The sequence below is a fragment of the Denticeps clupeoides genome, chromosome 11 (assembly GCF_900700375.1).
Source record: "Denticeps clupeoides chromosome 11, fDenClu1.1, whole genome shotgun sequence".
Lineage (NCBI taxonomy): Eukaryota > Metazoa > Chordata > Actinopteri > Clupeiformes > Denticipitidae > Denticeps > Denticeps clupeoides.
This window is the reverse complement of record NC_041717.1, coordinates 5,358,605-5,384,708: the sequence shown is the minus strand read 5'-3', so window position 1 is coordinate 5,384,708 and position 26,104 is coordinate 5,358,605. Positions and strand designations below refer to the sequence as shown.

The 26,104-nt window shown below is 42.2% G+C and overlaps 1 protein-coding gene across 2 annotated transcripts; it reads left to right on the top strand.

Annotated features, from left to right (window-relative positions):
• The first annotated feature begins 110 nt into the window (after positions 1–110).
• Positions 111–25,138, top strand: cemip2 (cell migration inducing hyaluronidase 2). Of its 2 annotated transcripts, none has more exons than XM_028997035.1 (24): positions 111–272; positions 2,116–2,469; positions 2,909–3,043; positions 3,541–4,108; positions 10,234–10,403; positions 10,666–10,854; positions 11,150–11,319; positions 12,404–12,613; positions 12,718–12,923; positions 15,220–15,289; positions 16,201–16,329; positions 16,736–16,824; positions 17,103–17,234; positions 17,538–17,573; positions 17,883–18,038; positions 19,188–19,365; positions 20,118–20,333; positions 20,714–20,925; positions 21,213–21,395; positions 21,515–21,734; positions 22,194–22,295; positions 22,628–22,773; positions 23,080–23,186; positions 23,723–25,138. In XM_028997035.1, the coding sequence occupies exons 2-24, from the start codon at positions 2,136–2,138 to the stop codon at positions 23,920–23,922; spliced, it is 4,158 nt and encodes a 1,385-aa protein (XP_028852868.1). In that variant the 5' UTR covers positions 111–272; positions 2,116–2,135; the 3' UTR covers positions 23,923–25,138. The 2 variants fall into 2 exon arrangements, with proteins under 2 accessions (XP_028852868.1, XP_028852870.1); XM_028997037.1 differs by lacking the exon at positions 111–272 and adding an exon at positions 518–625.
• Positions 25,139–26,104: the final 966 nt, after the last annotated feature.

The following is a 26,104-nucleotide window of genomic DNA, read 5'->3' as shown; positions in this document are numbered from 1 at the left end:
CCCCGGCGGGTGTTAAAAATAAAAGGAAACGCCTGCGACCGTGTCGGTAGGTCGGAAGCCCCTCCTCGACCCACTCGCGTCCAATGCCCGCGTCCCATCTCACTTCCTCCGCGGGCCGCGCCTGGGACTGGGCTGGCCGGCCGCAGCCCCCCGACCCGGAGCGCCATGTGAGAAGGTATAAAAGCGCTCGACCGCGCCGGACCCGGGCGACGTTCTGCCGAGGCGACGCGGAGCGAATGGCCCGCGGAGGGACACAGTGATCCGGCGGAGGGGTAACGCGGCACTTTCTTCAACTTTTACCGCTTCCACCACACGAACACGCGTGGAAAGGCGGACAAACTAGGGCACAAAAGGAAGCGAGAGAAAGAGAGAGGGAAAGAAAGAAAGAAAGAAACCCCGCGACGTTGTAACGTGTTGCGTTCGGTCGAAGGTGTTGAATTGGCGCCCGGGCAACAGCACACGGGAGCGGGAGGAAGAGGAGGGCGCTACGCCTCTGGTTCATTTTTAATCCCCCGCAGGTTTATTTATTACTCCGAGGTGCGACATGCTGGAATCCACAACACGAGGACGCGCCGCGTCACGTTGGATCTGCTCACCGCGTCGAAGATGCTGAACTTCTCCAACTGTTGGTTTTTATTTTATTCGCTAATACGAGCGGTTGTTCGTTTTTTTTTTTTTTTTTTTTTTTTAAACGTCCTTCGCCGAATTGCTGCTCTGTTTTTGCTGTTCGCTGTTGTGTAAAGGACTGTTTACGATGCAGCCGAGGCTCCGTGTCTTTGCTGGGTTGGGAGTTGGGGGTTTAAAGTGATGAAGTAGAGGGCTTCTGTGCCACAGATGCTGCTGTTTTGTAACTTTCATGATTGAAAAGACCCCCCATCCACCCACCTGTGTCCCGTTGTGTGCTTTTTTTAAATTAATTGTCCACTGAATGGATGGGTTTTAAGCGTCCCCCCATTTTCATTCACTCATTCATTCAGTTATGACAAGTCCAACTTTGCACTGTGATTGGCTACTTTAATTGGTCCCCTGACTACATCTCTATACATAATACTTTATCTTATTTACCCCGTTTTACTATTACATTTACGGCGTTTATCAGACGCCCTTATCCAGAGCGACTTTTAATCAGTCGTTACAGGGACAGTCCCCCCCAGGAGACACTCAGGGTTAAGTGTCTTGCTCGGGGACACAATGGTAGTAACTTTGTGTCACCTACTAGGTTACCGCCACCCTAAATTATTTTAACGGCTGAAGTGAACAGCCGCCCGCTGCCTGCTTAGCTGACATACCAGAATGATGTTGCCTAGCAACAGTAGCGGCAGCGGGATCATGGCTAAAACGATTTTTTGATGGCAGCAAGCGAGTGTCACTGAAGGCCCATTGTGTCTGTTTTAGCAACGTCCGTGCGTCAACGCTGACAGTAAATTGTAGTGTGATATCAGGAAGGCGCTCGGGGTCGTGCGGTACGATTCTCTTTTGAGCTTCATGCTATTTAGAAACATTTCACTTTATTCGCTAACACACAGAATATACTGTGCAGGTTAATGGATTTTTCTGTTTTTGCCGGCTGCAAATGATATTCCATATTGCGCAGATGGGAGTGGACAGGAAAACGCTGCAGAATATTCTTCAGCAGTGGCCCTGAACTTATCTTTTAGGCCTCTCAGTTCTGTCACCCTAATTGATGCCACGTGTTTTTAAAAGGTGCAAATATCCACTGACATCATTTAGCCACAAAACCACACAGGAGACAACAAATTATGGTGTGTGTGTCCCTGCTCACTGACAGCACGGCTTGGGCTTCATGGAGCAATTTACATTTACGGCATTTATCAGACGCCCTTATCCAGAGCGACTTGAACCTGGATCTTCTGGTTCATAGGCGAGTGTGTTACCCACTAGGCTACCACCACCACCACCACTACTACTACCATGTAACACTTTTATTTGCGAAATACGAGTATCTGTGTGTGTTTCACACAAACAGGGGTTTTATGTGTTTACTGAGTAGGTAGCATTTGGGTAACTCCTGGTGACGTTACTGATGGGAATCTGGTGGAAAGGGATTCAAGTCTCAATTTTGTCCTTTTTTCTGTTTCTCCTGCCGACCCACAGAACGTGGCTGAAAAAATATCATGCAGGTCAGTGATGGATCGGGTCGTATTCCTGTGTTTGTGCCTCCACCCAACGGAAACAGCCACCGGTCACCGGGATACGCCCCAGGAAGAATTGTGCCCTTTCGCACCCCACCCCCTCCCAAAGCTGCACCTCCGCCCCCACTGAAGCCCTCCGTCGTGCCCCCTCCAGGCCCAGTGACCTTTAACCTCTCAGAGGAGGGTCAGCAGAGGGAGCGTGCCCAGAGCCTGCGGAGGACGAAGAACTCATTTATCTGTGTGGGCGTCGCCACAGCTGCTTTCTTCCTTTGTCTTATTGTGGTCCTCAGCCTCACCTCACGAGATGTGCTGGATGGTGAGACTGTGTGTGTGTGTGTGTGTGTGTGTGTGTGTGTGTGTGTGCATGTTGAACATGTGCAATCATCCCTGTGTGAATTCTGCATGAACTTGCAATTTTGTCCAACCTCCACAACCTTTCTGCAAATTTGAGCAATAAGTGTAGCCATCACCAGTCACTAGTCCTTCCGCTAGTCCTGCACATAGACCGGAAGGAAGTTGTCATTTTTCACTCTCGTTAGGAAATACTTACTTTCAATAGTTTAATGGCAATTCCATTGTAATGATTTATAATGTGTAAAAAATAAATTGTATACATCAGTATACAAATCACACTGTTGCATAAACTGCGAATCACATGGTTGCAAAAAACGTAGTATTGACTTTTCTGGAGGACTCCTTATATGAGTTACTACCGCAGTAAGCTCATGACCGTATCTGTGTAAAATCTTTGCCAGAAAACTGCCCAGATCAAGACCCATCGCTGAGTGGGTGGAGCCCAGGACACAACCCAAAGCAAGCGGTCGTGGTGCGGAAGGGGCAGAGGCTTCGGTTGGACTCGTCCGCCACACTCCAGTCCTTGGTCATAGAAGGTGTGTCTAGAGCAAAGTCTGTTGTACTTTTGGATACATGGAAGTGACTGTATAATGCAGAGGGAAATGTTATATAGGGTGTTAGATCATTCCTTATTCTGGATTATTTAACCCCCCCCCCCGTCCTATCCCACGTGCAACGTGGCACAGAGTACATCTCCTCGCGTTCTCTGCTGTAACAATCGTTGGACCTTCTGGAATTATGAACTTGTAAGTGCTATGTTAGCGAACATCCCCCATGAGTTAAAAAACGAAAATGTACCACTAGCCAGGAACTTCCTTGTCGCTAATTAAAGTGAAAAAGTGAGTCACGTAATACACAGCGTAGCACTGTCGACACAACGAAACGTGTCCTCTGTATTTAACCATCACCCATCACAGCCACGAAAGGCCGTTTTAGCACCACGGCTCTTCAGGGTGGGAATCCACAACCTTCCGATTACGAGTCCGCTAGGCCAATACTTCCCCCCCTTTATTTGAACGTCTGTTTTTTCCAGGTCTGGTTGTGTTTGCTGATGATTCCAGCGGCTCCAAAAACCTCAGCCTGAGATTGCGTCACATCCTCATAGAAGATGGAGGGGCTCTCCATATTGGAGCTCCCAAGTGCCGCTACCGCTCTAAGGCCACAATCACCCTGGTGGGACGCTCAAATGAAACGTCCACAGCGGAGGTCCCAGCGTTTGGCAGGAAGTTTGTGGGAGTCCGTGGTGGAGGCACCTTGGAGCTGCACGGGGCCAAGAGGCTCTCCTGGACGCTGCTGACCCGCACCGTCCCTGCTTCTGGCCTGGCCACCGGCGGCAACGCTTTCCAGAGGAACTTCAGTCGGGGCATTAATTTACGCGTGGTGGACCAGGACACCGGTGCTCAGCTCCACTCAGAAAGGTTTGACACCCACGACTCGCACGATGACAGCCAGCGGCTGACTGATCTGCTGCGCAGCCTGCCGCCCGGCCTCATCGTCGCCCTGGCTGTCGGCGACTCTGCCGTGAAGAGCCTGATGGACGAGACGAAGACGACTATTCAGAGCCTGCTGGGCAGCAGCTTCATTACGGACCTCAGATACAGGTAAACAACCACAGGCAGCAGGAGATTGTTGGCATTATAGGATTTCTGCGGTGCAGATGTCAGGTCCTTTACTTCTGAACTTGATAAGAATTCCAAGGTTACAACTTGACATTTTCTACATGCACAAAAGACCCACTACTTTCCTTTGGATTATCTTGGCAAAGTAGAAGTGCCAGTAACACAGATTTAGACAACTATTGACAACGTTTGTGCATGAAGGAGAAGGTTTCAGATCTTTGAGTTCAGCTAATAAAAAATGGCGACCTTTATATTTCGGTTCAGTTAGACATGTATGACTGGTCCATTGCACGCTGGCGTTCACCGACTCAATTCCATTCCATTCTAGCAATACAACAAGCAACATTAAACAACGTGGAGTTGTCCTTATTTCTACTTTATTTTGGGGATATGTTCTGTGAAGTCCATATCAGCGGTTTTTTTATTCTAGGGACTGGATGTGCTAAATCACAGAGACTCGTTTCATTTAAACTAGGCACCGAGGGAAGAAGTGAGTTTCCACATGGATTTCGAAATGCTACGTCCCTTTCTTGTTTTCTCAGAAGTCTGTAAGAGGTGTTGTTTGAAGTCGATGTAATAGGAAGTACAGAGGAAATTGTAGTCTCTGAGGGAGTTAAATAACCAAAAACAATGGAATTATCATTGACTGAAATCACTTTTTTTTTTTTTTTTTTTTTTTTCCCCCACAAGTTGTAAAATACAACTTGTGATGTATTGAATGACAATATCAATGAATTATAGAATCATGATTATATGAAGTTTGAGATGGTAACACTATTTAATCATAATGAAAATCACATTTATGAAAATATCATCAGTGCTATAAAATCTGTCATTTTGGCATGGGTGTGTTGTATTCGCATAATAGGTGTTCGCCAGAATAAGACTTGTATTCTGATTGCTTTATTACCGTCTCACTGTGGACAAGTTAGGTGTTGGGTGTGCAATGTTGCACACTGTTATTTCTAACAACGATGGCAACGAAACAGACAGTTTCTGCTTTTCTAGCAGGAGCACAGTCAAAGCAAACAGAAAGTTATTACATACAGTATTCATGAACAAAAACTGAAAAACATCCTCTGAAGTAACCTTATAATATTACATGGATTACAATATTTATTCATATTGTTGCTTTGCTCTGAGAAGTGTGTTTTTTTTTTTGTTTTTTTTTATTTATGACTGCCTTTCTTCCTGTCTTTCCGATGCTGGTGTTCCAACAGGAAAGCTACTACTGTAAGGCTGTGTAGACAAATTTCCAGGATTTGTGTCAAAAAGGCTGACTTTGTAATCATGAGGTTCCCCGTGCAAACTTCCAGTGGGGTGAAGCACATATGTTCTTCATTCAGACTGTGACTCAAGCAGTTTAGTTTGATTTTGCTCACCACAGAAATGGCCATTGTGGAACATGTTATTGTGATTTTGGTCTTCAGTTCCCCATGAACTATTATTATTATTTCTTTGTATATTTAACATTTACCTGAAATTGGAAAATATTCAGGTAATAGACTGTGTCTTTCGCCTCACTCATTCAAGCGCAAGGCCTGTATTTGACATACAGTAAAGCCCCTTGTACGAAGCTGAATACAGAAGCCTTCTCTTCTCCGGCTCAATGGAAAGTTTGGTGTTTATTTAAAACGAGCGGTAATTTGCAGCGTCTGTCTCTTATTGAAACCTCTCCGTTTTTGGAATGCGTTCATTCTTAATTACAGATGGGGAACACGGTAGGTAAAGGTGAATATTACGTTAGACCTTTTCTTTATATTTGAGGTGGTGGGCTGTCGTAAGGCCTGCGATGACCTCGTCTCTGCCCTCCCGCCTGGACCCCAGCCTGGAACCCAAACTGTGAAATATTTTGCGAGTTGCACAGTGAAAATACTCTGGATCGTTCTCTGTAGAGTCAGTGTGTGTGGAGCAGGGCTGTGTAATGGTACCTGGACGCATGGTCAAATATATTGGAGCAGTCAGACCACTGTAAATATTTTGATATCTGCATGTCTCATTTCATGCAGTGTGAATAGCGCACAGGCATTCTGCAAATACCCCCCCCCCCCCCCCCCAAAAAAAAAAAAAAAAAAAAAAACATACTTAATACGTTCTAAAAGAATTGTAGAACGCAATAGAGTAATTTTTTTTTTCTATTTTACCAATCAAAATTTTGCATCATGCAGCCTTATTTTTTGCATTGTGCTGTGATGTGGTACTGAAAACTGCTGACATAATGGGCAACTGCATATCTGTATCCTGCGGTTAGGTTGTGAAGAGTCAGGAAATGGCGAGGAGTTACAGGAAATCCGGCCACTGCCTGAACTCACCTTAACCTGACCAGTGACCACCAAAATGAGTACAGCCCCATATCAGTGGATTAAACGCTCCCTGAAGCATCCTGTACTTTTAAGACGAAAAGTGCAAGGTCACATGTTTTGTGAAAGTACAAAAGTAAGAGCACCGTCATAGAGAATAAGGGTGGGTGGAATCAAATGCCTTTGGTTAAATTGAAAATGGCACGGTGCCCACACACATATAGATACTGTATGTAAAATCAGGACATGTGGTCACTACAAATCAGCAGGAGAGTGTTCATGTCTCTAGTCATTGTCACAGATTCTCCATTCTCTTATACTCTGCTGGAAGGATGAGCATAATTTTGTCATCCTGGTGTTTAAAACTGTTGTTTCATTTATCATTTATCAGACGCTCTCATCCAGAGCGACTTACAATCAGTAGTTACAGGGACAATCCCCCCCTGGAGCAACTTAGGGTTAAGTGTCTTGCTCAGGGACACAATGGTAGTAAGTGGGATTTGAACCTGGGTCCTCTGGCACCCTATATAGTTGATGGAAAATCTCGCAGAGGTGTTCACTTCAGATCTGATGACTGAAGTATGTATTGTATAACTACCCGCCCAGCCCACTAAAATGAACTGTTATTGGTATTGGAATGGAAGACCAAATAATTTTTTCTGCTTATTAAGTTTATTAAGTTTTTCTAAAAACATGCCAGTACTGCAGCCTATCAGCTTCCCTCACTTGAAGCCTAAAATACCAAATTATGCTCTATAGTATATTCAATCTTTATACCAATTCCACTCTCACTAGCATGAAGTGCTGAACTTTGCCCCAGTTTGAAAACCATGCCATTCAGCTGCAACTAAAACCTGTAATATTAAACTTCGAAATGACCCATTACCTATCATCTTGAATACGTTTCACTGGACCAGCCAGCCAACTAGGAGGATGGCCCACCAAGGTTCCATAAAGACAGATAAAAGGAGCGACCCTTAACCTCACTTAATGCACACAGTTATTACTCTGAGCGAAGGGCGGGTCACAGATGGTTCCTCTTTACGTAACGGTGGTAGGAAGTAGTCCTTTCTTTGAAGTGGAAATTGATTTTGTACTCTTGACTATTTACGTCTTAACACGTTCACTGTGAGGCCAAAGGCCACTCTCGACCTTCAGATGTTGTATGAAGTCTCATTTACCCACAAAAGATGCTTTTAAATGGTTTTGAATTATGTTCTATTTTAATGTGAAATGGTTGTCAGATGTTGTTCCTACAGATTAATACCATTTTGAAGACACAGGACATCAAATAGCCCCTGATGAGCCATATCTTATGCCTGAAAGGGCAAATAATTCCTTATATTTGGAATATTTTTGAGTAGGGCTGCCTACAACAATAGGAATCAGATGTTCATTATTCATTCAAATATTTTATTTTCTTTGTTGATAGCCGAATAAACCAATTAATGTAGATTATTTGGAGAACATTGGAAAAATTCTAAAATTGCCATGCACATTATGCAACCCTCTGCTTTAATCTGCTGTTTTTGGCCTGTTTTTGTGTGTGGAGAAGGAAGTGAATTATGCACAATCAGGCAACAGCATGTGTGAAGGAAGAAGTGATGCATGCACCAGTCACCTCCCCCTGTTCTTACAGTATATTAATCATGCAAAGCGTGATCATGTGACCGTAGCACCAAGCGTAGTAGCAACTGTGGCAAGCCATAAAAGGCGTACATCAGGGCTTTTCTGTCGGGAAAATGAGCTGCAGACACTTGAGTCATCCTTCTGCAGAGGAATAAATAGGAGCAGCAGGCATCAGGCCCCAGGAGAGATCCTATACTGAGTCAGTAATGGAGACATGAACTTGCTGAGATTGAGTGTGAGAAGCCTGTTTTTACAGGGGCTTTTATTGTGCCTTGCCTTTTCAGGCATAATTGATTTGAATTAAATGCTCGTCTTTATTTGTCCTATTACAATCCTGTAACTTCTTTCAGAGATGTAGTCATAAAATGTCAATATAGTAGTAAATACAAGCTGGAAAAATGATTTCTAAGCAAATCTACTCTAGCATGCAATCAAAAACTGTTTTATTATGTTTATCATGCATTTAAAAAGATGACTAAATTATGTACAGATCCATTTTTTTTTATAAATAAAAATATATTTTTTAATTAATTTATATATATATATATATATATATATATATAAAATTTTTTTTTTTTTTTTTTTTTTTTTTTTTTTTATAATCACACACACAACCCCAAATCAGAAAAAGTTGGGACAGGGTGGAAAATGTTAATTAAAAAAGAATAAAGCAAGTACTACATCTTCCTGAAATTGTATTTAATTGCATACAGTATGAACATAATAATTCATGTTTTTCCTTTTCAGCATCATTTGATTTGTAAATAAATATCCATTCTTGCCATTTAGGATGCAACACATTCCCAAAAAAGTTGGGACAGTACAGGACTTACCACTTTGTACAGTTACCCTGTCTATTAACAACACTTAAAAGACGTTTAGGCATTGAAGAAATCAAGTGTTGCAGGCGTTAGTTTGTCCCATTCTACCTGCAAACAATGTTTTAGGTGCGTAACAGTACGGGGTCTTCGTTGATGCATTTTTTGTTTCAAAATCTGCCAAACCTTCTCTATAGGAGACAAATCAGGGCTCTTCTTACGCAGCCATGCCTTTTGTTAAGCCTGCAGTATGTGGTTTGTCATTGTCCTGCTGAAATACCATGGGCGTCCCTGGAAAAGACGTAGTCTTGAAGGCAGCATTTGTTCCTCCAAAACTGAGATATACTGCTCAGCATTGATGGTGCCATCGCAGAAGTGCAAGTTACCTTTGCCGAAGGCACTGACACAACCACATACCATGACAGATCCTGGCTTTTGGACAGTCTGGTAACCACAATACACGTTTCCACTGCACAATGGACACAGGTACCGAAGTGCTTGAGAGTGACTTCCTGGAGTCGTCCTGAACCCACGCAGTTAAATCACTTATTGATGAATGACTGTTTTTAATGCAGTGCCGTCTGAGGGCTCGGAGATAAAGGACGTTCGGTTTAGGCTTGCGCCCTTGGCCTTTGCATGGTAATTTCTCCGGATTCCCTGATTCTTTTCACTATGTTATGGACTGTAGAGGGAGGTATGCCCAAATCTCCTCCTATCTTTCTTTGCGAAACATTTTTCTTCATCATTTCAATGATTTTTGCCTGCACTTGGTGGCAAACTGGCAGTCCTCTGCCCATCGTTGCTCCTAAAGGAGAAGGCCTTTCCTCTGCTTCTTTTGTACCGAATCATGATTGCAGTCACCAGTTTTATCTATTAGTTATTATTTAGTTATTATACCTCATTACTACCCCTGAATTGCCCCCACCCCAACTTTTTTGGAATGTGTTGCAAGCCTGAATGGCAATAATGGATGTTTTCATTAAAACCATTTTTGAAGTTGACAATATAATGACTGTGATTTATATAAAAGCTGTGATTTCCTGGTGTTGGTGTTGACCAAAAAAAAACATGAAATATTTTGTGTTCCTACTGTCTGCAATGAAATAAAAGTTAAGGGAATTTTGTGAATTACTGCTTTATTTTTTTTTTATTCACATTTTCCACCCTGTCCCAACTTTTCCTGGTTTGGGGTTGTATATTCCTACATGAATCATTTTTCATTTCAGTTTTGCTAGGATTTTACCTTTTAATATTCCACTTATATGTTTCTTTTAAGATAACATCTGCATTAAAGGAACTATAGTATAAAGGACTTCACTACCAAAGTGTCCGATGTCTCCTCCCTTCTGTTTTTCTGTAGGCAGGCGTGGGCCCTGGTCTCAGTGGTTGGTGGAGGCAATGGTTCTTGCACAGAGGACACCAGGGAACATGAGAACCATGACACTGGTGGGAAGGCGCTGGCTCGCCGAGACTTTGTCACTGTGGATGGTGTTCGCTTCTCAGTCACTGCCTACAGCGAGTGGAGAAATGGTACGCCTGATCCCAGAACACCACGTTCAGGATGAAAACAGAGACAATCCATATCATGTGTGCATGAGTGGGCGATTGCTACAGGAATGTCTGGAGTTGTTTCCAGCGTTTCTGGCCTCTCCCTATTTCACTTTGCCTGGTCATTAACTCGGGAAGTTCCACATTCCAGAAGTTTCCACGCCTCCGCTTCTCTCTTTCACAGATCTCCGTGTTAATTTTAAGACCATTCTGTGAATATTAACTTGTTCTGTTCGTCCACCAGGGTTTCCTGTGTCTGGCTTCCAGGTGGACGCTGTAGACCAAGTGGTGCTGAACCTCCAGGACGATGTGGGCAGCTGGCAGCCGGGCGACTGGATCGTGGTGGCCAGCACTGACTACTCCATGCACCAGGCGGAGGAGTTCATCTTACTCCCCTGCCCGCACTGTACCAAGAGGCAGGTCAGGATACAAGGTGAGGTCATGACATGGTTCTTGGCTTTATGTCAGACAGAATATAATTTCCATCTTACAGATATAACAAGATCGTTCCTCTTTGTCTCTTCTTTCTTTTGTCCAACATTTTTCCTCTGTGTGTGCTGCAATCCTGTTGTCTTTGTCATTTCTTGGAACGGCAGAGTAATGTGCAAATCACTGAGGATGAAAGTGAATTAAACTGACTGTATGCTCCATGGACTTGTAAAAAAATGTCTCATAAAACGTTGACATGGTTTGCGACTAAGTTCATCTCACTGATTATTGACACCCAGGCAAGCCCCAGTTCACCCACGTGGGCGAGGTGCTGGATGGGGTGGACATGCGGGCGGAAGTGGCTCTGCTCTCCAGGAATATACTTATCCATGGGGAGATGGAAAACTCCTGCTATGGAAATAACTGGTGCCAGTTCTTCAACCATGATACCTTTGGGGGCCATATCAAGGTGTGTGTGTGTGTGTGTGTGTGTGTGTGTGTTTAACCAAAGCCTGTCTTGTGTAATCATGTTGAGAACTCACATTGCCAGGCTCTGGTTGCTACTCTGGAGTAGGGTCAGTATTTGTCTCTCTCTATGGAAAACGGATCACTCGTGTTCATAAATTGCTGTTTTCAGTGAAGACCCTTCCATAAATATAAAATTAGCTGTGATCTGTAATGCCAAAACACATGACTGAATTAACCTTTCACACTATGGACAGTCTGCAGATGTAGATGGACCTTTAGATGAGTCACATATAAAATAGGCTGATATCTTGCTGGTAGGAAAAAAAAATTGTGCCAGATTTACCTGTCTTTATACTGATGTAAATGTGGTGTAAATTTTGTTACAGGTGGAACAAAAATTGATATGGCGAGGTATCAAGTTACCTTCCATGGTACATTATCCAGTTCCTTCAAGATTTTTTGGGGGGAGATTGTTGCAGCATAAAAGGCCATATTTTGTAGCTACTTTTCTTAAAAAGTGCATGTTATGGTGAAGTTTTTGTAGTTACATTACAATAGAACATGAAAATTACAGGGAATAGAGACTTGTTCCAGTGAATCAGTGCTGTCTTTATCAGTAGCATTTATTGGTAAATGCTCAATATTTGTCATGTGGCTGCCCAGTTGTACAGTGCTGTTCAGTTCTTACCGTGATTGGTGTACTGATGTCCAGGGACTGTGGTCAAGTGGTGTGTGTATAAATCACAACATTTCAGTACATTTCAAAACATATAATTGCACATGTATATAATCATGTGATCTTGACCTTAATAGGCATTTAGCTATTTCAGCTAAATTTTCTCTCCTTTCACAGGAATCAATAATGTACTTCTCTCCTTCCTTCTGGTCTGTACGCATGCATAGTAGCTGAACCTTCATTTTCAGCAGAATAAATCAGGATAGCATCGAAGACAACTCTTCTTTAATATAGAATTAGCAGTGATTTATCATTGTTATTGTGTATATCGAAATCAGATCATATTGTGGGATTCTCCTCGAATGCCATTCCTCAGAAGTGATGTAATTCACGCTTTTCTTCTTTAAAGATCCTGGGAAACTTCTCCTCTGTTCATCTGTCCCATGTGGAGCTGAAGCAGATGGGACAGCAGGTTCTGGGCAGTTACCCAGTTCATTTCCACCTCTGTGGTGATGTGGATGAGAGGGGGGGTTATAACCCCCCAACCTATATCGAAGCTCTGTCCATCCACCATTGCTTCTCCCGCTGTGTGACTGTCCATGGCACCAATGGCCTGCTGGTGAGGGATGGTGGGAAATTGAAATTTTCCATCGTAATCTGCTGTTGTGCCAGTTATTCACAATGCAGTGATTTCACAACATCCTATGAAATTTCCTGTCCTAGATAAGGGACACAGTTGGCTACGACACTCTGGGCCACTGTTTTTTCCTGGAGGATGGCATTGAACAGAGGAACACGTTCTTCCACAACCTTGGCCTTGTGACAAGACCAGGAACCATCTTGCCCACTGACCGTAATGACACCATGTGCCAGACCATTCTGGACAAAGTGTACCAGAACTACCTACCAAATCCCAGCATGGAGTGCAAGTAAGGGTCATTCTGACACACCAATTCTTCTACATTTTTGTGATTTAGATACCAGTTGCTTGGCCATTTTCAACAAACTGATAGACCTCATAATGTGAATTTATAGTAACAGTACAGTATCCAAATCCTCTATCATCCAATCCCAGAAGGGCTTGTCCTCCTGCTCCTTGGTTTTCAAATTCCCTACATAGCAATCATAGTGAGCTATGAGCAACAGAAAGGAAATGGAGGAAATCACAGCTATTATATAATCACAGTCATTATATTGTCATCTTCAAAAAGGTTTTAATGAAAAGTAACTTCTGCAAAGAAACTGATTTTACCAGAATTTATTTGATTTTTGCATCCAATATCAAATTACAAACAAAAAACAAATGTTTACTTCCCTACGAAAACCAACTACTCCATCCTCTTTAATCACAGAAGACTTTCCAACTTTTTTAAAAGAAAGAAACACATCCGTCAATTACCACGGATCCACCTATAGTATATACCCAGGATTCCCCTTGCTCTTCATTGGAACACTTCTATGTTCTGACATCAGCTGAGATCCTACAACTCCTCAATCCATCCAACCCAACCACCTGTTCACTGGACCCATTCCTTACACCTTACTTAAGTGTATTTCTCATGACCTCCTCCCCTTAATCACGTCCATGATTAATATGTCCATAGCATCTGGTTTCATTCCAGCAGCCTTCCAAAAAGCTAGAATCTTTCCATTAAGAAATTCACCTCCAGTCGCTCTTCTAAAATCCTATAATCTTACAAATCCTAAAAAACACTACTGTTCTCACTTCCTTACTCAGAACAACCTCTTTCAGGACTTAAATCAGTCTGGTTTCAAAACGGCCTCACAGAGACTGCCCTTCTGGTCGTTCCAGGAAATCTACATGCTGCTAGATCAGCAAAATTGTATTCAGTCCTAATCTTTTTGGACCGTTCAGCAGCATTTGACTGTCAACTACAAGACACTCCTGATCATCCTTAGAGTCTTGGAGTCTTCCTACCTGGATGATGGATCTTATCAGGTGACCTGGAAGGAATCCATATCTGCTCCTTGAAAGCGCTCTAATGGGGATCCTCAAGACTCAGTATTTGTCCCTCTTCTGTTCTCCTTTTGCACCTTTGCACTTTCTCCTGTCACTACACAACCTTGGAACCATGGACGATTTCCTCTCCTACTCATCCCACCTTGCCAATTCGTTTGTGTGTTTTCCTTCTCTACAGCAATAGAAGGATTTGTCAATTTTTCTCTGGTCATATCCAAACTAGTCTACTGTAACTCACTCCTGGCTGGCACTCCTCGACCTCTTCAGCTGATCCAGAACGCTGCAGCACGACCTGTTATCAACGTTTTTACAAATTCTCCCTTGCCACTCTACTGCTAGGTTCCTCCACTGTCCTCCTATAGCTCCTCCAGCACTGCTCCACTGGTACAAACTCCCATGGTACTTTGGAAAGCATTCATCTAGACTCTTCTCTGTCTTGGCTCCTAGGTGGTGGAATGAACTGCTCAGTCACTAAAGATCTTCAAATGCAAGATAATAAGGAAATACTTAGATTAAAAGAGCTCTTACATATATCTGAGTTAATGGTATTTACAGATCGGGATCAAAATGATTGATATTTTAAATCCCTTATGTAAGTCGCACTGGATAAGGAGGTCTGCCAAATGCTGTAAATGTAAATGCAGTACATGCTTAAAAGAACTTGCAGAATCATGTCTGCAGGATAAACGGGGGAAATAATTGGTATGCACACAGAAGAATGTTTCAGAAATCAATGGTCGTGAAACCGCACTGGATTAGTCACCCAGTGAGATTTGTCATGTTGTTGTTGTTTTGATATAGCTCAGTTTTATGTACTCCCTTCATTCGGTTGCACTGAGTGCACTGAGCCCCGATAACAAGACCCAAGGGCCAAGACTCATTTCCTCAGGCTTATAGATAGGAGCCTGGTCTTATCCATGCAAAAGCCTACACCCTCTTCCTGATAAAGCACTCAGGGTTCACAGGAGGCTTTTCGTAAGGGCCGTGCTCCTTATCTGTAGATCTCTACCCAGCTCTGCTGTGCTCAGTGGACTTTTGAGGATCAGGGGCTGGATTGGTTGTGTTGTTTCTTTGTCTCCGTCTTTATTAGTTTACCCCAAGATATCTCAATCTTCTGCACTACTGAGTGTGTTTTTGGACCCACACACCGTGATTTGATTGTGCACAATTGCTTCTGTATGTTCATTTACTGTGGATTAATGTTTTGAATGAAATGTAGTGACAGCTGTGTGTCTGGTTTTAAGGGCGGTGTCTACATTCTGGATTGCCAACCCCAACAATAACCTGATCAGCAACGCTGCTGCTGGGTCTCAGGTGAGGCAGTAATCTCTTACCTTACCATATGCAGTGTAGAAAACTGTAATTGCATTAAAAGGTGCTCCAATAAAGTATTACTTTTAATAGTGTGCTCTCATGAGCAATGTGTTTGTTTTTCCAAAACACTTGTTCAGATTATTAGTCATATTGAAGGTAGGAAACATTTTGAAATTACTTGGTTTAGTCTCTTAACATAACCAATTCTGTTACTACTGCAACCTGTACTATGTATTATCTATAAAATGTATCTTATCTGTAACAGCAGTATATAAAAAGAAGAATCAATAAAGTATTTTCAGAGCCAAAAAGAAAGATTCACAAAGCAGAGGATACCATTAACATGGCAACCACTTGATTGATGGATGACGCATCAGGAATAGACATTGAATTGTGTTAATTAGTGGAAATTGAAGTAATGGGTGAAAAACACAACACTGACATTCATACTGTCATAGTTGTATTTCATGAGTCTTAGTGTTCTTTAGAAGTTCTCCTAAATGCCTCAGCTCTTAATAAATTGTATATATTATAAATATTCAGGTTGTCAGAGACCTGCTTATAAGGAAACAACTAGACATTGTGACCTGGTACAGTGTGTGCATCAGTTTCTTAGAATTGTTCAAAAAGATCAAAATATTTCTCTCCCCATGAGATAATCAAGCAGGGGGTAATCTGAATCTCCCCGCTACAGGTCAATGTCTTCAATGAATATTATTTTATCTGATATAGATTCTTCAGTTATTGTGCTTTTTGTCTGGCATCACTGATCTGGAAAAAAATTGTGCAAACAGATGAAAGCACTGGCTTTTTAAATGCTGCATTAAATCCCAAATTGAGCAGGTTCTGATGTCCAGGCCAAGCCAGTTATGAGGTTTATAAATTTTACTCTGTCTCTCTTTCTCTCTCAGGATGCAGGCATCTGGTATGTTTTCCACAGTGCGTCCACGGGAGAGTCTCACGGGCTGGTTCCAGAGACAAGAGCTGAGCTCACGCCCATGGGAATTTTCTACAACAACCGTGTTCATTCCAACTTCAAGGTCAGTCAGCAAATACCAGCTCAGTCAACAGCAGTTAATGGATGGAACCAATGGCCAATTTTAGGACATTGTATTTACAGTAAAATCAGATTTATGCTTCCTCTGCAAGTGGGGGGTTGTATTGTTTGTCTTTATGTACAAAAGCTGTATTCTTGGAATTATCCTTACAATACACACACACACACACACTACCTATACAATCAACCTCCTGTTTCTGGAACTTAATAGCTGGATGGTCTAGTAGAACTGAATCAAGCCCTTTGTCCTGTATGAGCAGAACAGCGAGTAAGGTCACATTGACTACATCATGAATTGCATCAAAACACTGTCATACTCATGAACTGTAATTATATAGTGTAGTTATGCCACTGGACTGTACAGTCATTGTTTATAACCCATCTGCTAGGCTGGGCTCTTTATTGATAAGGGGGTGAAGACAACCAACGCAAGCAGGGCAGACCCACGTGAATACCTGTGCCTGCAAAACAATGCCAGGTCAGCTCAAATATCATTTTTTTTTCTCCTCTCCTTTTGTAGTGTTGCTAGTTTACATGTGACTGGCACCACTATGCCATTTTCAGACTGAAAAAAAATGTGTCTCCATTGCACAGGCTCTAAAGGAAAGTTAACTACATGGAAAAGAGTTTAAGCCACCACCCTGTGTGTGTGTGTGTGTGTGTGTGTGTGTGTGTGTGTGTGTGTGTGTGTGTGAGAGAGAGAGAGAGAGGAAAGAGCTCGTGGGCAACGTAACTCTGAACTCTTTTCTGTTCCAGGTTCCGGCCACACGAGAACTCGGATCCACACAGACCACGGGTGGCAGCAGTCATTGACACGCTCATCTCCTACAAGAACAATGACTTGGGGGCCTGGATCCGCGGTGGTGACATCATCATCCAGAACTCCGGGTGAGAGGGGGAGCTCCTGCTTTTTTGTGCTTCTGTGACTTGGAATAACCTTCAGTCATAAACTACTTTATGGGCTTACTTCTCAAGTAACTATCAACCCTTATACTAAAGCTCAAATTTAAAGAGAAAGTCTGATTAAAAGTACAGCTTTGTTTTTCTTTTTTTGTTGTAGCGTGTATGTACCTAAGGTTTAAGTCTGTTGGGCATATTATATTCACTGATGTGGAGCACAAGTTTTATCTCTCCATAAAATTGTTAGACCCCAAACATGTCAAATATACCAAAATAATCTTTTCACAACAGGTTTGCTGATAACGGTGTGGGCTTGTCATTTGCAAGGTAATTGCATATTGATCTGCACCCTCTTTTTTTTCTTGCCTTTTATGAACTGTTTGCTTGGTGTGTTTGGTATTGGTTCTGTTTAAGGATAATTTCTTGAAAAATTACATTCTTAAATAGACATATTTGGCTTAGTCTTTCAGATATTTTGATACTAGTTTATCTCTGATCTCATGTATATCTAGTTTGAAACTTTTTGAGAGGATTTAGTTTTTAATCTGTGTCTGTAAAAGTTTTTTTTTAATCAGTGTATAATTAAAGAAAACAAATGATTTAATAATCTTACCCTACTCTCTCTCCACCTATCAGTGATGGAAGCTACCCTAAAGATGAGGGCTCCAGTCAGGAGGTTTCTGAGTCTCTTTTTGTGGGGGAAAGCCGGAACCGTGGTACCAGTGGTGGCCAGAACAAATACTGGGGACTGGGGGGCGTGGATGGGAAGAACAGGACGCTACCAAGGAACAGGTAAGAAACCGACAACTTTTTCTGCCAGGCGTTAATGGGACGTTATTGACAACTATAAATATTCCTTGTGTTGACATAAATCGAACATTCTTGATCTGTGTTGTTCGGTAATCAAGATTGTACTTCTTGTCCTATTGAAGCCAGCATGCCACAAAGTGTCAGACAAGTGACATTGATCCTCAAAATCACAGCTGGAATTGTTATTGATAGTATAAGTACTGTTGAAAGGGGTGTCCAGTGTTACCCCATTTCAGCTGAAACCCTCTTACTACCTTTGGGTCCCCGAGAAAAGATTCTTAACCCTGAGTGCCTCCAGGGGGACTGTCCCTGTCCCTACTGATCGTAAATCGCTCTGCTCAGGGTGTTTACGCAAAATTCAGAGAAGACTTGTTGGGGGTGTGGACGAAACATTATTCAGCACATGAGCAGCACATCAATAATTTTCATGTGAACAGGCGATATCTCCAGCTGGGGTAGGAGGATCTTGTTGAAGATGTAAGCGAGGTGCTGTGAAGGGTGTTGGTAATCAGGGATGCTGGATAGTTTAGTGTTAGTAGTTATAATCCCTTCCCCATTGAAGTATCCTTCATTAATCTGGTGAAAACAGGCGGTTCTTTATTGTGAGTCCGGGGAGATTTCTGACCACAACGCATTTGAGGGGGTTCCACCCTGACAAAACTTGACAGACAATCTGTCACTAGTCAGATAATTAGTACATATTTCACTGAGACTGATGGCTGCTCTTTTGGGAATGAGCCCCTACACCCAATTTATTTTCATTACTTCATGCAGCAAAATTTAAAAAGTGATTGTCACATTGACATTGATCCATGATATAACTGAGCACTGGGATCTTCTGGACCATACCCACTGCAGCACATATTACATATTAGTTTATTCATCTGGGAGAATATTATTGACACTTTTCACAAATCTGTAGCAATGAAAATGATCTGACTTAATGATTTTAATTGTTTCAAATTAAACAGCTCCTTAATTGCCTGTCATTTAGTCACTCCCTGCTAATAAGAATCAACTGTTCTGATGATTTACAGCTCTGTGGGCAATCTAACATCACCTCATGGAGCAGAACTGTAACGACACTTCACGTTCTGCTGCTCACGGTTTTCTGGTTTCTGCTCTTGTCAGGACGTTCCCCATCAGGGGGTTTCAGATCTATGATGGCCCTGTGCGGCTGAAGAAAAGCACATTTAAGAACTTTGCCCCTACCTCGGAGCGCTACACCAGTGCTGTGGGCTTCAACCTGAAGAATACCTGGCAGCTGACTCCCCGAAACAACCTGTCCTCCCTGCGCTTCATGCAGAGTGTGAGTACAACACAAAAACAGCAGCATGTGAGGATGAACTAAATGCTTAAAGCCAGAAATTAAAAAAGGGATTAGTACTCATGGCCCCATTGTGCAATGCACACCCTGCTGCCCTACTTGGAATGACTTGGGAGCACAATGCAGGATTTTCCTGGTCCACTTACGGCAGCCTTGAGCTGCGAGCCTTTGTGTAGAAGCCGTCCGTTGCAGAGGTCACCCTGGGATTTACAGTTCAGTGTCACATAAAGCAGCTATTGTGAAGCAAGAGATAGTCTGGCTCTTGCAGAGAGCTCTCAATTAACTTCACAGCCTTCTCATTTATTCTCTCTTGTTTTTCCTGTCGTCCTTTTGAAGCCAATGTAATTTACTCTGATGAGAATGCTCCAGGCTATGCCTGTTGGAGAGGAAAGCAGATGTTGTTCGCCACCTCACAGTTGTGTCCTCTGTACTTAAGTTCCTGCTGGAGAAGCGTCTGTGGTCGAAGTTTTCAGTAGTTTATGACTGTGAAACGGACAGAAGGTGTTTGTGTATTATAAAATCAAAACCTTTGCCATTTTCATTATATTAGAACTGTGCCTGACCTACAATTAAATTTAGACAACAAAATTTACATAATGTCTTTACCCAACATCAAAACCAGAATAATCACAGCCACATGCTGAATATGCATTTCTTCTGAGCCCTGCTCCAGCACCAACTGTGATGTCATCTTCTTAGTTGCTCAGGGTCCAGACTGCTGTCTGTTCCTGCAGGTGAGCCTGAAGGCGTTTTTCGGAAAGCCAGGTCAGTGGTTCGAGGAAAACGACCTGGACGGGGATAAGAATTCAATCTTCCATGACCTGGACGGCTCAGTGTCCGGCTACCCAGACACCTATGTGGGGAGGGCGGACAACTTCCTTATCCAGCATCCTAGCTGTGTCAACATCACACAGTGGAATGCGGTGGTCTGCAGTGGGCGCTATTCTCAGGTATAATAATGTCTTTTGGTATAATAATATTTTGGTAATATTTTGCATTTAAAGCCACAATATCTTAAAGAAAATTGTGTTCATATATGAGATCTGAAAAGAAACTAATACAGAATGAAAAAGAAACGGTCATTGACAAAGTTCAAATAATTGGAGTGTTAGTTGCCTAGGGTGTAACACAAACCCACAGGTTCAGACCCCACTTATACTTAACCGTGAGTGTCTCCAGGGGGACTGTCCCTGTAAGTCGCTCCGGATAAGGGCATCTGGAAAACTGTAAATGGTGTAAATTAGCGTAAATGAGCATTTATGCATATTATTTTAATGGACAACGAGATTTATAAATGTGTAAACTGAACAACCCTGCTTTACCCATAAAGGTATATATTCAGAGCCAGGGTGCCCCCAGCCTTACCCTGTCCATCCACCCTGATGAGTACTCTAACAGACCCTTGGTCCTGAGGGGCATCAACAGCCAGGGGGCCCCAACACAGCAGTACCAGCCTGTCCTCTTGATGTCCAAGAGCTACACCTTCCACTGGAGTGGACCAGCACCCAGAGAGACTGTCCTGTCTCTCATTAACTTTGATCTGTAAGTCGGACTGAAGGGTATACTTACTTTTTTTTTTTAACCACTGTGACATGAAAAGTACCATAAGGATAGAAACAGACATCCCTTCTTTTTCAAGAATTGAAACATTATCTACCGATTGTAAGATCATGACACTTCTCAAATTATGGCAAAATTTGAAATGTGAACTATTATAAAAGTACTGAAGTAAACATAAGCAATTCACATATTAGCCTGTTATTCACATATTAGACCTGGTTGGACATTTAATAATGATGAATAATCTTTGTGTTTATGTGCTTGTCCAGGGGTGACTGGGTCCTTGTTGGTCTATGCTACCCAAATGACTCCACCTTCCAGATCATGTCTGACATTAATGATCGCCAGAACAACTTCTACTTTAACATTGAGGACTACGGGCCATTATCTTCTTTGTCTGACTTGGAAAAACGTCCTTTGGACAGAAAATACTTTTTTGATCGTGATTCTGGGTAAGAAATCTAAAGCACCTTTCTTGCCCTATCGGTATTTTTGATCAATACATGTCAACTTAAAGGGTTGTCCTAGCTGCAACAGTCATTGAAATTGACTCTGTCCTGTCTTGTCCCAGACTCCTGTGGCTGTATCTCAGGGCGAGGCATGGCAGACATGGACACAGCTACTGTTCCAGCAGGGGCTGTGAGCGGGTGAAGATCACGGTCACTACACACACAAAACAGACATGCAACTGCACAGCCAAAACCTACCCGAAGTACAGCAAGCCCCCCACAGCGGTTCTGCCCATGCCAGCATACATCTCAGCCCCTTGGGAGGACTGTGGGGCTTCAAAGGTAACACTCACCATAATACAAATTCTCACCCACCCACTTTCCATAGCCAGTTAGTCCTATGTGGGTTATGGCTGCCAGAGCCCATCCGAGGACACTGGGCACACGACAGGGCAGGGTGCCTTCTCACACACACACACACACACACACACACACACACACACACACACACACTCGCACCTACAGAGAGTTCAGTCACCAAGTGACCTAGTGTACAGCGTGAGGAAACCAGAGAACCTGGAGGAAACCCACACTAACACTGGGTCCGAGCCGGGATTCAAACTCACAAACTCGGAGGCTTGAAGCCTTGAAGCGAACTGCCCTGCATGAGTTCTGGTTTTGGAAATGTTCTTAGAAATGTTACAAATTGTAATGATTAATTAATGTACCATTCATTTGCACACCTGGTAAATGTCATGAATCATAATGTGCTCAAACTGAGCAGTTTTCTCTTCTTGTCAGTCTGTGTTCACCAGCGACCCCTGGAACTCCTACCTCCTGGTACAGATTAAGTCCCTCAGCACCAAAGAAGAACGAAATGGCGAGACTGAGTCCTTCATAGCTGTGAGTACACTGCCCTGGTAACATCAGCACTACACTGGTAATATCAGCAAGTCAATCAATCATAAGTTTAATAACTTATGTCATGCTGGTTATTAAGTATCTCTCTTAATGGTCATTAGTGGTGCAGTGGTGGCCTAGCGGTTAAGGAAGCGGCCCCATAATCAGAAGGCCCACTGCTCACCAAGGGTGATGGTTACATACAGAGGACACATTTCATTGTGTCACCGTATGCTGTGCTGCAGTGTTTCACAATGACAATCACTTCACTTTCACTTTTTGAAAAAAAATCATATATGGTATGTCATTGTTTTTGTGTAATGTGCTTCTGTCAGGTTGAAGCAGAGAGGTTTCTTCTGACCCAGACTGGCTTCTTGGTGGTAACACTGGACGCCTGCTCTGGCAAAGTCACTAAGAACTCGTTTTTTCCCAAGCTGGATTCTAGCATGGAGCAGTATCTGAAAACTGGAATACCAAAGAGGTACAGAGGGGAGGGTTTAGTGTTTGTGTTTGGGAGGTAAATGGCTTTATAAGAATTTAAGGGTCATGGAAGTGGAAAGGGATTAAAACAGATTGAATTGGATATAAAACCTTGCAGCTACTGCTACTGAAATAGAGGTTGGAGCATTTCCTATTTCTAAAGACATGTGCTCTGTATTTAATTTGAAGAAACCTATAGTTTTAGGTAGTACCAGTACAATTGTCCAAATATTGCTAGTCGTATATTATATATGGGTATATTGTGAGTGCTATTGGCCAGTCTCAGTGATCTAGTCCTGTTTCTCAGATCCGTTTGTCTCATTGGAACGAGGGGACGGCCGGATGGAATTGCTGGTATCGCTCAGTTCTTGGTGCCTCTGGGAGCAGCCAAAGTGGCCGACCTTCAAAAGAAAGGTACATTGATCATGGGATGGGAGCAGTGTGTGGGGACGGTGCTTTGCTCAGTGGCACCTTGGTGGATCGGGAGTCCTTAACCACGAGGCTACCATTGCCTTGACCAGCATATCATCTAAATCAAATAGTGGGCTTTGTATGGACTAAGGAGTCATCAGGATTTACATACATAGAAAGAATAAAAAAAAAAAAAAAAAGAATTTATGGCATTTTTATCAAGACTTACAGAATCAGTTACAGTGACCTTTGTGGTCTTCTGGTTCATTAGCGAGTGGTCATCCCACTAGGCTACTACATCCCTTTAATTTAATATGATCTTTGCAGATCTGATTTATAGACAGGCACAGAAACTTTCTTCATGATGCATATAACTAGCAAGTGGGTCTTTCCTGGTTTTACCTACTGATGTGAATCCTGAGAACATCTGTGACCTTACACTAGTGAACAAGACCCACGCTGAGAGTGAAGTGCCGGTGTAAATAGTGCCCTAAAGTCTTTCCTATCTCTGTTCTGACAATCACCTCCCCTCTCCATAGAGAGCCTGGCTTTCTTCGGCCTTCATGGTGCCCAGTCTCCACACCCCTGGGTCACCCTCCTGTCAAGTCAAGGGGAGGAGGTCCTGGGCCTTCAGGAGCGCTTCATTCCCAGGTCACTGGAGGAGTACACATGCACACAGCCTGACCTATCACCACGGAGGGACCTGGACCTTCTGAGACAAGCTGTAAACCAAATCTGAAACTGCCAAATGTGAACAAAAAACTGAAAGGATGAATGAATGTGAACTCCTGGACTTATTTATTTATACGTAACTATGTTTACGGTGTGTTAAGGGTTTTATATTGTGCACATGTGCTTGAGGTTTTTTTTTTTTTTTTTTTTTTTCTTTTTAAATCCCTCTCCCTCTCTGAGGGTCTGTATTTGCCATGATCTTCATGGCACAGAGGGATGCACTTTTTGTAGAAAACTCCTCAGTGTTAAGAATAGTAATTCAATGCAAATTTAAAACCAATGAAAGAAGCGCCTTTTATCTGTACAGAACAGCTTGTAGCCAAAAAGAAGTTTACCTCTCACTGTCTCCTCTGGATGAGCCATCACTGGTGTCAGCCTCTTTAACCATCCTTCATCATAAAAACATGATTCACATGCAAGACCAGCTACACTTTCACCCCAAAAAAGCAAGATCCGAACTGTCATATCCTATACCAAGGACCAGCATATCATCTAAATAAAATAAATATCAAATCCACAACATCTAGATTATATGCTGCTTGGTGGTATGGGCCATCACTGAGTGACTGTAAAACTGATTTTGTTCAATGAGCAGAAGAGGCCGGAGTGCATTTTTTAAAATTAATTGTATCAGTCTATATTTATTTTATTGTTTTTTTTTTTTTTTTTTTTTTTTTTGTCTCTGAGCTGCTGATTTCACACATATATATCTTTTTTTCATCTTAATGTTTTAATGTACAAATTCTATTTTGCCACAGTGTAAGGTTTAAGGCTGGCTTTGTGTGCAATGCAGATATAAAAAAGATTTTTTTGCCACTGAAAATCCACCATGGGTTGCACATGTGGATCTATTTTACTTTTAAATATTGTCTTTATTAACATTTTTTTTAGATTAAATGTCAAGGCATCATCTCTTCATTTAGTTGTTTTAATGATAAAAAACTGTCCATGAAAGAGGTCTCAAGTAATACAAGTGTTCACACCAGGACCTGCTTCTTTACCACTGTACTGTATTTTTACAACATGTATTAATTTAATATTCTGTAATTCTTGCATTTCAAAAATGGGGTCCAATGTGAGTTGGTACCCAGAATGAACTGTTCTAGTGATTTATTATTATTTAAAAATGTTTCCCCATAGTGCCTTTCCCTGAGCAATATTTTATACTGGCAGTGTTGTGAGTGTGATTTTTATAAAAAAAAAAAATAAATATAGATTTAACGCTTCAAACTGTTTTCTTTTTTTTTTTTTTTGTCATTTTTCAAGTGTACAGGGTTTGTCATTACTATTAGATTTGGTTAAGAATATGCATTCTTAATAATTTAACCCAAGGAATATTTTTTCCACTAGGTGGCACTATTGTCCTCTACTTTATAAGAACGGCACAGCGGATTACTCTCGGCCTGTTATATCACTGTCTTTCAGTCTAACATTTGCTGCTGCTCTTAGATTGACTGACTGAATCAAGACCATGACCTTTTCTTATTCACATCTAAATAAAATGATGTGCTTTAATCTGAAACCTGCTATGAACATTTGCAGTTGAAAGCTGATTACCCATAACTGCTGATAAAGGAACTAAAATGCTCATAAAAAGAGGAAAACAGATGCATATAAAAGAGGACAAATGCAGTTCTACATCTACAGCTAGGCAACATTTCAACATCATACCGAACAGTTTACATTTCCACGGGCTTTCACTACATTAACTGTCACGGTTAAATGTGTTACAGATCCTGTGAAGATCTTTTGCTTATAGTGCAATTCTAAGGTGAAAACCTGTGAACTGGTTTTATTTGCATTGAATTAATAATCAGACTGCACATTAAACCGAGACTGATACTGTTTTTTTTTTAACAGTGGGGATTACTGTTGCTCTTAAACAGATCCATGTGAGATGTGAAACAGATTCTAATAGTGTGGGCGTGTGGGGAGCAGCAGCGAGATGTAAATCTAAAATCAATCATATCTGAGCCAGGATACAGTGTAGGAAGGAATTGGCTATTTCAGTGATCACCAAGGGTCACATATCCATATTGAAAAAACACTGTGGTTCCTTTTCAAGTGGCAAATGTTGCAGTCCACCATTTTGCCATATTCATTTTTATACAAATTTCAATATGAACACAGATGGTCTCACTGGTTTATGGTTGCATCAACCTCTCAATTATGAGGGTGGTTTTAGTACT

Coding starts and splice junctions, on each gene's coding strand:
- cemip2 (XM_028997035.1), top strand. CDS start 2,136: ATGCAGGTCAGTGATGGATCGGGTCGTATTCCTGTGTTTGTGCCTCCA. Junction 19,366..20,117: donor CCCTGCGCTTCATGCAGAGT/GTGAGTACAACA, acceptor CTGTTCCTGCAG/GTGAGCCTGAAGGCGTTTTT. Junction 22,296..22,627: donor AGACTGAGTCCTTCATAGCT/GTGAGTACACTG, acceptor TGCTTCTGTCAG/GTTGAAGCAGAGAGGTTTCT.